At 41.2% G+C, this 16,273-nt stretch overlaps 1 protein-coding gene across 9 annotated transcripts in view; it reads right to left on the bottom strand.

Annotated features, from left to right (window-relative positions):
- Positions 1-16,273, bottom strand: part of SULF1 (sulfatase 1) — a 147,740-nt gene that overhangs the window by 13,847 nt on the left and 117,620 nt on the right. For all 9 annotated transcript variants that reach the window (XM_088176087.1, XM_088176082.1, XM_014883523.2 and 6 more), the window contains one exon: positions 2,646-2,862. In XM_088176087.1, the coding sequence (XP_088032213.1) occupies positions 2,646-2,862 (217 nt within the window). The remainder of the gene's footprint in view (positions 1-2,645; positions 2,863-16,273) is intronic.

The raw sequence follows: 16,273 nt of genomic DNA, 5'->3' as shown, positions 1-16,273 counted from the left end.
GCTGCATTGCAGAGCTACAGTGAGATTTATTATGCCACTTCTACCCCTTGAAAGCACTGAGCTTAGTATAGTTACATCTCTTTTAGTTACTGTGTATGAGTAAGATTAACTAAGACAACTCTTTTAAGGGGTCTTTAATTTCATGTATAAGAGAACCTCTGGTCTCAGTCTGAAAGACTTTTCTTACACTTTTTACTTTTTTTGCTACATGTGCTTGACCCAAAACAAGCTGCTAAAGCTGACAGTCAATACCACACCAAAGCATGTCCTGTCTAGCAAAGCCACACACAGAGAGGTCTAGACATACAAAACTAAGCTTGTAAAAAGTTACTTGTAGGGCATTTCCATTTATTGCATCTATGCTGAGCACATCCATGTCACCTAACAATAATTTATCCAGCAGAAAACAGCAGCTGTAAGAAAGTACTGCTTTTGGCAGGCAGCATCAGTTCTAGTGAAGTTTTTATGTTAGTGTCTTTGAGAGATTCAGGCTGAATCTTTCCTGCAAGAATCTTTTGAAAGAGAGGAGAGTGAGCCTCATTGAACTTTTCATTCAAACCACTCTGTTCTAAACCTTTTCAGCAATCACCTGCTGTGAGGTGCCTCAGCCAAGTCAATGCGGACATTCATCTTCATGAACAGAGAAAGTAGTTTCAAAGCATCTTTCTGGTCTGTAACCGTATCACTCTTTAGTAAAATTACATAGAAAGATTCATAGGGTCAGATGGGACAATTTCTTGCATTTAACACCTCTGATGATACTGCACAGCAAACAAGTGGCTGAAGAGATGGAATATATAAGCATCTCATTTATGTGCCATCTGAAGACAAGCTTGAATTAGTAATTCCCTTAAAAATATTTAATCATTATGAGTCTTTCCCTGCTCTACTCAGAGGAGTGTTATGGCCGATTTGGAGGAGGCAGAGAAGGGAAGAGGTGTAAGAATGTTGTCAAGAATTAAAGCATAACAAAGCAACTTTTTTCTGATGCCTCCTTCCGATATTTTCCATCCTTTCCCTACTTTCTCTCCTCCAGTAACTTGCTCCAGTCACAATCCCCCTTCAGCCCTTGCTGGTGACTTGACAGCATCTCTTTCCAAGGTACACAGAAGGTATCTCCCTACAAAAATATCACTTGAGGGAACATTTCCCAGTCTGAGAATCACCTTGTCAGTCTGTGGCATGTACATTTTTCAGCAGAGCTCTGCCTGTACACACTGTGAGGTTCCTTAGATCATATAAAACAAATGGAAGAAATTAGATCAAGACAGGATTTAGGCCAAACAATGAGACAACTTAAGACAGACAATATTGTGGTTGAATGTACAAAGAATACCAGTGATTCTTGTTCTCATCCACAGTGTGGGGGGCTTTAAATCAGGAAATATTTTGAATGATACTGACATTATTTTCTTAGTTCATAGACATCTGTGCAGCACCTTCTAACTCTTGTGTTTCTCATACAACTTCACTAACATCTTGCTTTGAAGACCCATCTTTATTTCATTCTCCAGTCTTGTACTCTAGTTAGAGAGCCAGAGAACACAGCCTGATCTAAATTCTAAAATTCTAAATTCTAAATCTTCTTCTATTGCTACAGCTACAGAAATTCACTTGCTTTGCTGGGCAAAGAGAAGAAAAACCGTACTCCGTTTAAAATAACATCTTCTTCAAATAGGCTTATTTTGTAGAAATCATTGGCAGAAACAAACCCGAGTGCTCCATCCTAAAACCCTCTTGCACAATCCCTTCAGCCCACGCTCCACTAGAGGACACTGTGATCTCACTCGTGTCCCTGCGGGGACGGATGCAGGGATGGAGAAGGGAAGGAGAGCGGAGCAGTGTTCAGTCCCCGAGCTGCTCCCAGTGCCTCGGGGGGGGGCAGATGTGTGCGAGCATCACCGAACAGCGTCTGAATTCAGCATTAACCATGCAACAAAACACTTGCAGCGGCCACCTCGGCAAGTATCAGAATCACGGCGGAGGCCACGGGGCTGTCGTGTCCGAGAGGTGGCACCAGAGCATCACCGCACCCGCAGCCTAAAGGCTGCTCCCCGCCGTGGTCCAGAGCATAAATATCGCTGTTATTGGCGCTCTAAGAATCACAGAATGCTTTGCCATGGAAAGGACCTAAAAGAATACCCAGTTCCAGCCCCCCTGCCATGGGAAGGAACACTCGCCACTAGAACAGGCTGCTCAAAGCTGCACCTAACCAACCTGGCCTTGAACTCATCCGGGAATGGGGCATCCACACAACCTGGACAACCCTCACAGCAGTGAATTTCTTCCTAATATCTATGTCTAGTTGAGGTGTTAGGGCATGGGTTGGACTTGATGATCTTGAAGGTCTCTTCCAACCTAATCATTCTGTGAATTCTGTGAATCTAACCCAAACCTACTCTGTCCAAGTTTAAAGCAATTTCCCTTTGTCCTATCACTAAATGCCCTTATAAAAACTCCCTTTCCAGGTTTAGGCCCACTTTAGGTACTTATTACAGAGACAATTATGTAGAACCTGACTACCAATTACAGATGTCTTCATTAGACACGAAGGTGAAAGCAAGAACACAGTGGTAGGAAAACGCTCTGCTGGCCATTTTCCCCTGCTCTCTGCCTCGGAGTCCAAGAGATCAAGTAACACTTACTTTGCACATTAGGGTTTCTCAGGAACTGTCTTTGATTTTTCCTTTGGGTCCTGCTGTTCCGGTAATCAGTGTCTCCGCAGCTGCAGTCCTTGTCTTTGCCGCTGTATCCCCGGGAGTGGAGGCTGCGCGCTCTCTTTCTGATGGCGAGGATGTCACTTGACACCTTGCACTTGTGAATTCGAAGTTTGCCAGAAGCATCCTCTGTGCACTGCCACTTCTGCGAGAGAGAGACATGAAGATGATTTCCCAGCAGCCTTCCAAATTCCCGTTGCTTTCAGGTAGACAGTAAAAGGAGACAGGTAAACTTCTTTTAAAATTTAAGCAGTCTCTTAAATAGCAAACTGAGACAGGAAATGTTTTAGGGCACAAATTCAGTCACTTTCTTCACAACGCCTTTCTCCTGCTAGGGAAACATAAGCTTGAATGAAATCACTTCAAATCTGCATTAAAAAATACGACCCAGGCAAAAATACCCACCCCAAAAACATATACATATACATATACAATACATATACATACACATACACATACACATATACATACACATATACATACACATACACAATGTATATATAAATATATAAATAAATATATATAAATATATATATAAATCAAGAGTATCTAGACTCCACACATCCCTGAAAAGAGCAAGTAAAAAGTCTTAATTTACTGAGTCAAGGAATACTGGTAGGGCAGTTTTCATCAACACTTTGTTTTCTTTGAAAAAGTTTTTTTTGTTTATTCCGTGACTTGAGATTTCTAGCATGATTCAGAGAAAAATGAAAAAAATCCCCATTCCAAGGAAGAAGAAGAACGGATTCAGTTGTACAGTTTTTTGGAAACAAAAGGACTAATCGTGGATGTAATGAAAAAAATCCCCAATCCAAGGATGCAGAAGAATTGGTTCAGTTGTACAGTTTTTTGGAAACAAAAGGACAAATTGTGGATGTAATTTATAGAAAAAATTATAAACCATTCCCTACAGGCAGCAGGTGCAAGCAAGGGCAAGAACCTTAGGAACAGTAAGCAAGAAATTTTCTTGGATAAACTCCTTTGGATTTATAAGTCATGAGATTTGTAGGAGACTTGGGACGAAAAGCTCTGGAAGGAGTACCTGTAAAAAGCATTGTATGTGTGCTGAGTATCAGAGCAAGTGTGGGAGAATGAAAGGAAACAGATTTTTTTTCCAGTTTGTCTGCACAATATCTGTCTGACTTAATTATCAACATCACTGAACCAGATGGAAGATTCCAGGTGGATTTTTCCAGTGGATCCCATCACCTTCACATTTCAAATTAAAAAGCAACTGTGACTTTAATTTCCTTTCCACATCACACTGTCTTAAAAACCCTAAATGTGATTTAAAAAAAAAAAGGAGTAGGTGCTGAGAGATCGGAGCTCCTTTGCCCATATCCAAAGCTTGCCATACATGGCACTCACAATACACCACATAAAATAAGAAGTCTCTGAAGATTTTAAGTCAGTGGTAGTCTGAATAACAATAGGGAGAACTGGAAATAGCTATGTTTATCTATAATTTTAATACAATCATGAACAACTATTACTCAGTGAGTTTTGTTCATTTTTGCATTTAAGTCACAATGACCAGAGTCTGCATACAAAGCACTAAGTTTGGCTGGATATTGCAAAGAGCAAAACCCAGTAATGCTATTGGTAACTGGAACCTTTTAGCTGGAGTTTCAGTAATTTCTCGGTAATGTGCCCTTTTTTTGGTTCCCATGACTGAATAGCAGAATTAGCTTTCTCTTGCCTCATTAATAATAACAAGACAGACAGATGCTGGTCCTAATGGAGTTGCCAACTTAATTTTTGAAATGGACACTAATATCAGAGCATAGACATTTCAGTAAGTTCCATTAACTAATGGCTGCTCTGGACTGTTTTGGGGATGCTGTCATGCTGACTTGAAAAACGGAGAAAGAAAACCAAGCCTCAGGTAGATTTTCTGGCCTGATAAGCTAAGGAATGAGCTGATGTGGGTTTGAACCACAGCACCATGAGTGCACTCTCTGGCCTAACATGTGGGCTGAATTAAAGATGGGTTCCATGCTGAGATCCTGCTGTGGATTGGCATGACTCTGGTCTCAGAACAGAAAGCCATGTGTAAAAGGACATTAATTTGAGCAAGCCTAATAGCTGGCAGATAAATTACACTTGTGCCCAGACTTCCAGTGTAAAGGTACACCTACAAATGACAATGTCACTTCCTGCAAGAAAAGCTGTCCAAGAGCCCTAAAGCTTTGCAGACTTTATTCTGCAATAGCATGTGCTCTCTTCCTTCCGCAGCAAGAGACGATTGTTACAGGATAAGAGCTGACTGCACCACTGTATTTCCTGTGTTTATTGGGTACGTGTTACAGTTATAAACATATGGCACTAGTTTTTAAGGAGTCTCAAAAGCAGCATTTTAAAGTAGAATAAGTATTCTCTTTGTCTAGCATTAATCATAGCAAGAGGTTGTAGGAGTGGCTTCAATAACCTTTTAGATCATTTTTAACAGTATTATGACTAACACTGAAACAAGACGCTCTGTGTCTAGTACAAGCCAATAATAGTTCCATATTTAAAACAGGGATTAAATGTGATTCATTTCCTCTTTTATTTTTCTTTTTTTAATTTTACTTTAAAAAGTGTCATTATAAAGATGCTTTAGAGTTCTAAGATGGAATTTTCAGTCTAACTTTCCTGAATCCCTGCCCATGCCAGCATAATCAGGCACTGAGCATGTCTTATGCTGTTAAGTCATAATGGTCCTTCTGCTCATCTTTAGATCTATAAAATGCATTAATGCACATAAAATAAGATTCTGACTGAATGCACTGCCCCTTCCCCTGTTTTCTACCTTCTTTCCCACTTTGAATATGAAACTATTTCTTGAAGTTCAGGACTATTAATTTTGGTTTCTGGATTGCCGTTTTTCCATCAATTAAATAACCCCATTAGCATTTACACAAACTAAATATGTCTTCATTAAATTTTAATTTGCATATATTTTCTTATTTTCCCCATGTTTATCTTCTTTCTTCCAGTGATATTTCACAAGACACCTAAAACAATCTAACAATTCACTGTTGCCATAGGAATATAGGATAGTCCTTGCTTCTGGCTGCCTGCTGAGTTAGGGACCTCTGCACTGAGTTATTCTCACCTCAGTAGGAGAAAAGAGATCTAACTCAGAATTAAAAACTCTAAACTAATAGTAGAGAAAAAACCAAGCCCCTGATATTCGGCTGCAGCAAGCTGTTTTATTGTTTCAGTCATGTTGTGAAACTTCATCTGTGTCAGCCTTTTTCCTTGTCATTGACTCATCTTTTCTTTCTTTCATCTCATTTCATCACCTACCCTCCAGCAACTATCTCCCTCTCACCTCAGCTCCCCACCTTCAGTTCACATTCCTCCTCAATTTAGGCTCAGAGAGAAAGCAAAGGTGAAAAAGGATCTTTAATGCTTCCACACCAGTGGAGCCCTGAAGCCCCACACCTGAAAGCTGATGGAACTTTCCCCACTGGGAGGAGCTTTGCTGGTTTACAGCCACCCTGAACCAAGCAGGGTTTGTTCTGCATGTGCACTTGGAGCCTTGGCTGGCTCTGTGTGTGCTGGCTGCCAGCTCTTCCCAGTGCCCTTCCCTGCCTCCTTCAGCAAATTGCAAAGGAGCTTAGGAGAGGTAAAATTGTAAAAGGACTGAGCAGCTAAGGACTTTGGGTTTGTCTTGTTTGAAAAAAGCAGGCTGAGGGGCAATGCCATTGCTCTTCACAGCTCTCTGAGGAGGGAAAGCAGAGAGGGAAATGTGGATCCAGTGATAGGATACGTAGGAATGGTTCAAAGTTGTGCCAGGGGTGGTTCAGATTGGACATTAGGATACATTTCTTTACCAAGAGAGTGGTCAAACACTGTGCAGACTTCCTGGAGATGGGATTGTTGCCCCAAGCCTGTCAATGTTACAAAGGCATTTGAAAAGTACTGTTAACAACATGCCATGGAAGTGGCCAGTTGGATCACTGTAGGTCCCTTCCAACAGAAATGGTTTTATCCTATCTTATTGTGCTGATTTAGGCTGAGGTAATTTTCTCAGTGGCTGGTATGGGGCTGTTTTGGATTTGTGCTGAACACAGGGTTGATAATATAGAGATGTTTTTGTTATTGCTGAACAGTGCTTACACAGAGCCAAAGCCTTTTCTGCTTTTTCTGCTGCCACACTGGTGAGGGGACTGGGTGTGGCTGGGGGGCTGGGAGGAGACACAGCTGGGACAGGTGACCCCAACTGACCAAAGGGACATTCCAGATCACAGGACATCATGCTCAGTATATAAAGCTGGGGAAGGAGGAGGAAGAAGGGAAGATTTGGAGTCATGACCTTTGTCTTCCCAAGTAATTGTTACATGTGATGGAGCCCTGCTCTCCCAGAGATTGCTGAAAAACTGCCTGCCCCTGGGAAGAAGTGAATGAATTCCCTCTTGCTTTGCTTGTGTGCACCGCTTTTCATTTCCCTATCAAACTTTATCTCTGCCTATGGGTTTTCCAGTTTCTACCCTTCTGATTCTCTCTTTGATCCCACTGGTGGGGGAAAGAGTGAGTGGCTGAGTGGGCTTAGCTGCTGGCTGGGGTTAAACCACCATTCCTATCCCTATCCTATTCCTATCCTATCCTATCCCTATCCTATTCCTATCCTATCCTATTCCTATCCTATCCTATCCTATCCTATCCTATCCTATCCTATCCTATCCTATCCTATCCTATCCTATCCTATCCTATCCTATCCTAATCCTAATCCTTCAGGAGCTGAACTGCTTTAATCTCTGACAAACCTGAAGTTTAAACCTGTGCCAGTGTATGAGGCAAGCACTTCAACAGGCTGCAGCAGGAGCTTTTCCTTGGATAATGGCACTAGCATGGTGCACTTTCTTCTGGGGATAGAAGTTTTCCCTCATAAAGCCATTTCAAAGACAAAGGGTAGAACGTGGGCTGGTTAAAAGGGATGGTTTGTACTTGGTGGCTTTGCTTTGCCCTGCTGCTGGAATGGCTCCAGTTATGACTTGCAGCTACACAAGGAAGGCAACACCAATTGACTTCATAACTACTTGGGGTCTCAATTTCCTCGTATTAATCAGTTATGCCACAGACTTAAAATTAAGTCTAATTCATTACTGATTATAATGAAGGCATAAAACTATACATTCAGAAGAAATCACTGTGACACGCTCCACTGTAAGTAGCTACTGAGGCAGGACTTCCAATCAGCTTTGTGCAGTTAATAGACTGTGACAGATTTGAGACAGTTGCTGCTCCCTTATATAGACGGGAAATGAATTAGACAAGTCATGAAAAGTGTCCCAACAGGAGGCAAGCTAAAGCTTTCTATGAAATGTAAACACCTAGTATTTGCAGTAGACATGTCAATGTTAAATACCTTGTCAGATTTTATCACAAAGTTACGAAACCCCAAAAAACATGCAACCAGAAATATAGCAGCAATATTTTTACAGGTGCTTTTTCATTTTTGTAATGTATGACTGACTTCGAGTATTATTACTCAGCCTAGGGAATGTTAAGATAAGGCCTGAAAAATGAAGACTTCATGAATTTAAACATGTCCTCAAGATCTCATTTCCCTTTTTCCTGTTTCAAAAGGTACACTCTAAATTTGAAAACAGCTTAGATGGAAGTACCATCACAGGCTGAATGTGTATGTACTATTTTCCTTCATTAGCAGTAACCAGATCTAGGGGAGTGCCAGGGGACTTGATGTGATAATGCTGGAAAAGGAGTCTGGTTCAGGGCTGTGCTACTGCAATCAGAGCTTTCCCTGGGCCATTAGAAGAGGCCATGTCACACAACTTATTGAAAAGTGCCCTGTAATTAGTTGTCTATGGTAAAAAGTACTGAGTAGTAGCAGTTCATTTCTGCAGAACTGGACCTGAATACTGAGAAATGTTTGCTGGCTAAGGTCATGTCCTCTACGCATTCCTGTAGAGCAGAACTGAGCCCTGGTCCTGACAAAGGCTCCTAAATGCTCCTGGAAATACCAATCTGTGTTGTTTCATCTCAGCAGTACTTCAACATTGCACATGAGCACAGCTGTTTAACAGGGATGGTTTGCCAGGTTCACTCAGGGGATTTGGAATTTCAGCATTTTTGGGGAAAAAAAATCTCCTCCTCCATTTTAGAACTGAGTTGATACTGCCTGTAATGGCAGATCCCAATTTTGTACCACTCTCTCATAACTGAACCACTTTTTATTGGCTCATGCTCCAGAGCCTGACAACATGAATATATTCAAAGGCAGTTATTTATACACAGACTTAGCCCCTGAGAAGTGTTCCTGAAAAATGTAATGGTCAGTGGTTCAACAGACAGGGAAGAAGTTTGTCCCATAAGAACTGATGTAATATGGGCAGAAATGTATGACAGGCTTTAGAAATACTTTCAGATAAATGCACAGGGACAGAACTGGAGGAAAAAGGGAATGAGGGAATTAATCACTGGATAATAGAAATAACTATACAAAAACTGCCAATTTTGAGCTACTTCACAAGCTTCTGAAAAGAAAGAAAGAATTGCTCAGGAATTTTACAGACTACAAAATTTTGCATTCTTGCTGTATAGACAAGATTGATTTTAAGTGTCACTTAAATAGCAGTTCTCCAATGATAAAAAATGCATGAACTGCATTGTCAGCTCTAGAAATGTAGGCACCTAGGTCAAGACAGCAAATATTTCATCTGCATAGAATTCTCTACCAAATCTATTAACTTGCCTGTAGTTACAGCTCAAGATCAAGAGACTTCTGTTGTTACCCAACAAACATCCACTCTCAGGTGCAAACAAATAGGAGCCAATGACAAGGATACATTTAATCCTTTAGTTATAAGTAGTAATACCAATAATAATCTGGTACTATTGTGTCATATACATTTAACTTCGGAGGACTATGCTTATGCTCTATTTCATTGGATACTTTAAAATGGAAACTCTGCAAAAAGAGAACCTCAAAGGAGTACTACAGAAAGTGTTAAAAACTATTCCTGCATAAATTATGTTTTCAGACTAAACATTTTTAGCACAAAGAATTACTTTAAAAAAGGTTTAAAAACTTGCTTTGCTAGAAAAGGTGCCACTCTACCAAAAAGGTCTTTCTGTTAGAGAACACCAGTAAGATAACAGTGAAAATGTTGAACACAGTCGTGCATTGAAAGAGATGAAACCAGTGAATCCAGTGATCTTCCTGGAATATCTCTGGATTTTATCCAGAATAGACTTCATACGTCCAATTAAGAATTGCTTGAATTTAAAGAATTGTCAAATCTAGGAAGAGCTGCTCTCTGTTTGATAAAAACTTAAATATTTAGGCTGAAATGTGAACTATTTAGGCTGAAATATGAAATACCATCCCCTGAAAGATTATTTTGAGAGATAAAGGAACTTATCTTCATATTTGGTTTCAACTCATAAACAGAGTGGTATTTTAACTAGAGGTATCATAATTTCTGGCAATTCCTAGGAATTCTTGAGCAACTAAATTGCAGGCATGTTTCTGTCAGCTATGAGGGATGACTCTGCAGGGTATAAAGTGAGGAATAGCTACAAGGACTGCAGTATCTACTGAGTTTTAAGCACATAACTGGTCCCAAACACCTGCTTCCAGTTAAGCCTGTGCACAGATGCTCCACTGAAATATTACTAAGGAAAGATGGTATCAATGGGGAGATGGCAAAGAAGAGACAGCTTTGAATCAATGCTCTGATAAAACAGGTTGATCACCAGGTGCTTTTTGACTCCTGCAAATATCAGGAGATTGTTCTGGAATCTGGAGAATCCACAAGTGATGTTAATGTGCCATAGCATAATTTTAGTTGGGTTTTAGTGGGTGCTCAGGGTCTGGCTGTCAGTGGCTGGCCAGCCATCTGACACTTCTGGCCAGCTCTTACCAGAGTATGTGTTTTTATTCATACTCCACAGCTGGTCATAAAGCTGACCTATACAAATGTATGGTCTGTGATATTTATTTTATGAGAACATAGATACTCGAGCCAAACCAGACTACACCTAATAAGCCCCATTCTAATTTCCTTTACAATATTATCTGTGAGCTGATTGATGGTGAGGATTCTTTCAGTATGACAAATAGACGTGCTTTCGACTGAATGCTGATATGATAATTTGATAAATACGAATATCAATAATAAAATGAATTCTTATGCTGGGTTTTTAGAGGGTGGAGAACACGTGAGAAATAGGAGTACAGGCTACAAAACATGGTTTTTGGATCAGAGCCAGAAGAATCTTGCACATTCACCACAAAGCTGATGTTTGGATTCAGCAACACGTCTCCAGTGACTACCCATAAAGCCTGAGATCACTGTAAAATACACTGAGACCTAATCTAACTAAAATCTCACTGCACAGTCTTCAGGCATTTTCTCCGAATGAAACATTATTTCCTCAGGGTAGTTTTGGGATACAGTTCCTCAGGAGGAAACACAATATTATGCGTCTCTGAAGCTGAGAGGCATGAAGAGAGAGCAGGGGGAAGGTGCAGCTATAGCATTATACCTGTCAAGCACAGTGTGAGCTCATGTGCGTGCATGTCATACCAGCATGGGCAGCACGATGCATTTCTCTGTTCTGCCCACTGTCAGTGCTCATTGGAGCTGGCAGAAGGCCACGGATCTTTACAAGTTTCAGACCTTTGCTGTTCACAAACTGGCAGGTAGTGTCGAGCAGATGGCAGGAGATGCATGCCCATAAAATAAACAGACCCATGTCTGGGTTTCACTGCTGAGTCATCCAATCTAAGAGCTGAAATTTTAAACACAGTGCTTCACAGTCCTCATTTTGGGAGGGTGGTTATTTTTTTTTTTTTTACCCTATTGGGAAAATTTTAAAAAAGATTGCGGTTTGTGTAATTTTTCTAAGAGGACAAAAATGCGTATTTGGCTATGGGTTTGATACTGATTATAAATAATGGATTGAGCAGTACACTGGAGACACCCAGCCTATCAGTCACCAGGCCTCATAAGGTAACTGTGATCTAGGAAAGAGTGTTAGGTCCCAGAAGTCAAAATTATGCCTTAGGAAAATTCCTATGACTCAGACTGGAGAGAAAAAGAATAAATACTTATGAATTAACTCAACTCCTTAATTACACGTTTAGGTAAGGGAAGAGAGAAAGAAAAAGTATAAATGAAAACACAGTTAACAAGGTTTTATTTGATATTTGCTAAGTATCCAGAAGAATTTCATGAGTGAGAAGATGGAATGAGTTCAAGAAAAATAACCTGCTGGAGGATTTAAGAGCAGCTTGCTTCTAAACCTCCTGAACTAACATATATTCTTGTCTCAGGTTATTCCAGTGGAAAGCTGAGAAGAGATTTGTGTCACGATAAGGTTGTATTAATCCAGAGAAACATTTGTTCACATGTTATTTTTTCTGCTCTGTTGGAAAATTAACAAAGCTTTATTACAAGTTGACACCAACTGTTTCTCATTTTAAAACAAAAGCAGGGTTATGCTGCAGATGAACACTGCAGATGAATGCTGCAGATGAATCAATATTTCTGTACGGTGTAGCTTTTTACTGAGAAGGTAAATATATATCAATGAAATATAAAAATACCCTGCAAGCCATTTAAGTGTTAAAACCAATCAGTATCCACTGCTAAACCAACTGGGCTCAATCAGGTGACCTCAGTAAGTTACACCATGTAAACGGGTGACAAATTTGGCATATGAACTATGGAAGAAACCTCCCGTTCCCATCATAATTTCTTGAGCATTCTCTCATGTGGAGACGTGGAGGGACTGCAAAGGAAATGCCTACCCTTCTCCAAGCCCCAAAGCTGAGCAGGGAGCCCGCCAGCTCCTGCTCCCTTTGCCAGGGGAGTGAGCCTGGCCTCTGCTTTGGGTGAGCACAGGTCAACAGCTGGGGCAGGGCAGGAGCTGAAATCTGGTCTATATCCAAATATGACATGGGCAGGTGACCTATAATTCACTTACAAGTTCATAAAATTAGCAGCACTTCCCAAGTTATGAAGTTGAGGAGGAAGAAGAAAACATGAAATCCTCAAGGCCAGGTACTAAGCAAGCAAAAAATTAAGAGCATGTACTGGAAGGAACATCTGGAGGTCATTTAGCTCATCCTCCTCCTCAAAGCAGCAACATTATTAGGTTTGGATGTATCCTGGGGTGGACTTTCCACAGTCTCTTTGGGCTCCAGTTCTTAATTGTATTTATGGTAACACTTTTTTTCTATGCATCTATTTAGAATTTCCCTTGCTGCAACTTGTCTCTTGCTGATAGCCCTTCTGCTGTGCACCTTCAAGACATACCTGGGTCTGTCTTCTCTCTAATTAGCTATTGGTTAATCAAAGGAAACAATTAGCTTCTTCCTTTGCCTTCTGTTCCCCTGGCTAAACAAACCTCTGCCCCTTCTCAGTACTTCCACCCCATCTCTGGGGTCCTCTCCTGGACTTGCTCCAGAGCACCAAAGCCTCGCTGCTAACGGGGATCCCAACCCGGATCATTCCTGCAGCATTCCAGGTGCAGCCCACAGGCCCCAGGGAGAGGTGAGTTCTCACTTCCCATGACCTGTGAGCTCCTCCCCTGGGCATGGGCTCACTGCTCACCCACGTCAGTGACTGCCAGAATGTAACTCAGGAGTGAACACATCCCCATGCACATCTCAGTTCTGAGATGTTCTCAAGGAGGTGGGTGGACACTTGGAAACTGCCCTCCCATAAAGGGGATAACGAAAAAAAGCAAGGGGACAGTGATCTACAATGTGATCTACATGAAAGTGATGCAATCTGTCAATGGTGCTAGAAAATTTAAATATATATTAAAAAAACAGGGAATGTATTTTATATTTATGTTTTACAGATGTTTAGTATTTTCTCTTCTCCCCTGCCCTCCCATTTTTTAGGTTTATCTGTTTTCAGATACACATTGGACATAGACAAAAAATAAGAATTTTGAAACTTTTAAATAAAAAATTATGATGCTAGGTTCCTTTATTTTCTTTTCTTTTAAAGAGAAAATAAGCTGAAACAAGCATTATCCTGAGCACCACATCCTTGGAGATTTTGGAAACAGCAGATCTCAGGATCGCACCTCATTTTAATACAGGAAAAAAAATGTTTTCTTTTTCAGCTTCCTTGTGTTCTCCTTTTCAAATAAACTACATATTGACTAGAGTAAATTTAAATTAAGAGCAAAATTTTAATGGTGTATTAATTCCCCAAATGCTTATTCTTAGTTTCAGACATTTAGCAGCAGCTTCCCACAGACCAGTAATTTCACTATTTTAGAATCTGTCAGCAATCACTCATTCTGTGAAAGCAATTTTAATTTAACTGATGTTAGCTGTGACTGATTAGAGTAAACGTAGGAAGTATTATAAAACACCATAATTTAAATGAAGATTTTATTTCTATATATGCACCTATGTAATTGAAATCAAATATACAAATCTCAATAGACAAAACAAAGTTAATTCATGCACAGCAATATCTTCTCTTTTCTAAGAAGTGCATTGCAAAATGACTAGAGCAAATCTGCTGCAGGAACCTCATATTAAATTATGATGGCTCAGATGTGCACATTGGAACTAAAGCACATTTGGACTAAAGTACATTTATTTGACCTAGTAACTTTTTATTTTTAAAGAACTTTTCTGCATGGAAAGTCCTGCAGACACTTATTTCACATTGCAATGCCTCACTGAAGTTCATATTATTCCAGTGCTGCTCTTTAAATTCACACCCTACCTGTTCTATGCTGGCTTTCCTGTGAGCACCACAGGTAGTCACAGAGAGAGGAACTGGCCTTGTTTCCAAGGCATGAGGGTGAATGGAGTGGGAGGAATGGGACTGTGCTCCAAAGGCTGAACAGCCCAGAGGATGCTCCACCCCTCATGATGCTCTGCCTAACAGAAGGTTTCCACAGGCACATTTAACTTCAGTATCCCTGCAGGAAGCCTTCAGGATGCTGGAATTATCAGGGACAGCCTTGACCTATTTTTTAAAGAAAATTATGTGTACACACCAATGGCTGTGTCTGAAAGTTGGTCTTAGAGAGGTCAGTTCAGCCGTGTCCTTCATCTGGCTGTGAGGGATGGCTGCTGGGCTCTGTGCAGCCAACACACCTTCAGCATCGAAAAGACCTCCACGAAAGTTTGTAGGTGGGAGATCCACTATCAAACACTTTTGCTTTTGTAGCCTCCTTGCTGACTGAAGCCCTTCTTCCTTCACCCTTTGATCAAAATGGATTCACCAGTCCATGATGGTCTACTGCCCAGGGCTGAGAATAGGGCTGTGAGCAGGGTTTCCTATTAGGACACTTAACCTTTTCTATTCATATGTGGAAAAGTAGTTATTCCAAACCTGGACTTTGGCATAAGAGGTAATAAATATCAGGAATAATTGCAAAGAAAAGATTTTGTTATTTTAAAGCGAAACGTCTTAGCGTCTAACAGTCTAAATTACTTCATTGATCTCCTTTAGTTTTTATAAAGCGTTCAGATTTTCAATTTTAATCTCTGTTTACAATGGCAGTGCTTGAACTCCTGAAAACTTTGTGTTTGGGTGAGACTGCGATATTGTGTATATCCCTTCAAAACCGGCAGCATCTAAGGAGCGCGTGTGAGGTGGGAGCTGCGGCGGAGAGAGGACCCGACCAAGGATGTGACAGCCAAACCACGAATGCAGTCCGAAGTGTGGTTAACCGAGAATCACTGGTTACAGTGATTACACTCCACAGGGGGAAGGGGACGGGCAGCACGGAGCGCACCTTGGGTGGCAGCGCAGCGCAGCACAGAGGGGCTTTGTGCCCTCCTTCCCAAGAGCCCGCCGAGACCTCAGCGCCAGCCCCGCGCTGCCTGCAGGGCTCCGAGCAAACATCTGAGGGGAAAGCGCAAGCGCCTGCCTGGGAGAAATCACCTCACACTTCTGCGGGAGGGAGGTGTGCGGCGATGGGGACGGGCTACAGGCACGGCAGGGCAGGCACAAGCCACTGCCTGGGCCCCCGGCGTGTGCCCCAGCGTGGCTGGAGGTGGTGTCAGTGAGAAGGCAGACAGCTCGCTTACACATCTCCCCAGCAAATCCATCTACATATGTTACCATAGGTATAGCGTTAATTCAGGATGGATTGAAGAGAATCTGGAGTCAGAATTCCTTTTATTAATTTAGCTCTCTTCCTGTGAGTGCACTGCAGAGATGCAGGTGTAAGCACAGTAGTCAGGGGTGCAGTAATTTCTGGTTTTATGAGCAGTAAAATAGACCTTTGTATCAAAGTCAGGCGTTATACTGAAATCATTAAGGCAGCAAGAAGAAAAAGTAATGCTTGTGTATGGGAATCGCTGCCTGAATCCTTACAGTGACCTGAAACAGGGCAAGGGGACCCTTCTATTTAAAGTATTTCAATAAAGAATGATGTTTACTAAGTGTGCTGTTCAGTTGTTCATCCCAGCAAATGAAATCATGTGTAACCTTAGTACTAACCAGCTTGCTTTGGTAGTTCTGAACTGGCCCAGAGATTACTGCCTTTTCACTGCTCATTCTCTCCCTTATTAAGAATTGTCACTGAACTATCTTGCACATTTATCAATACACACA

The sequence above is a fragment of the Sturnus vulgaris genome, chromosome 1 (assembly GCF_052056855.1).
Source record: "Sturnus vulgaris isolate bStuVul1 chromosome 1, bStuVul1.hap1, whole genome shotgun sequence".
NCBI classification, from domain to species: Eukaryota; Metazoa; Chordata; class Aves; order Passeriformes; family Sturnidae; genus Sturnus; species Sturnus vulgaris.
Note: the sequence above shows the minus strand (reverse complement) of the source record. Positions and strands in the feature narration are given on the sequence as shown.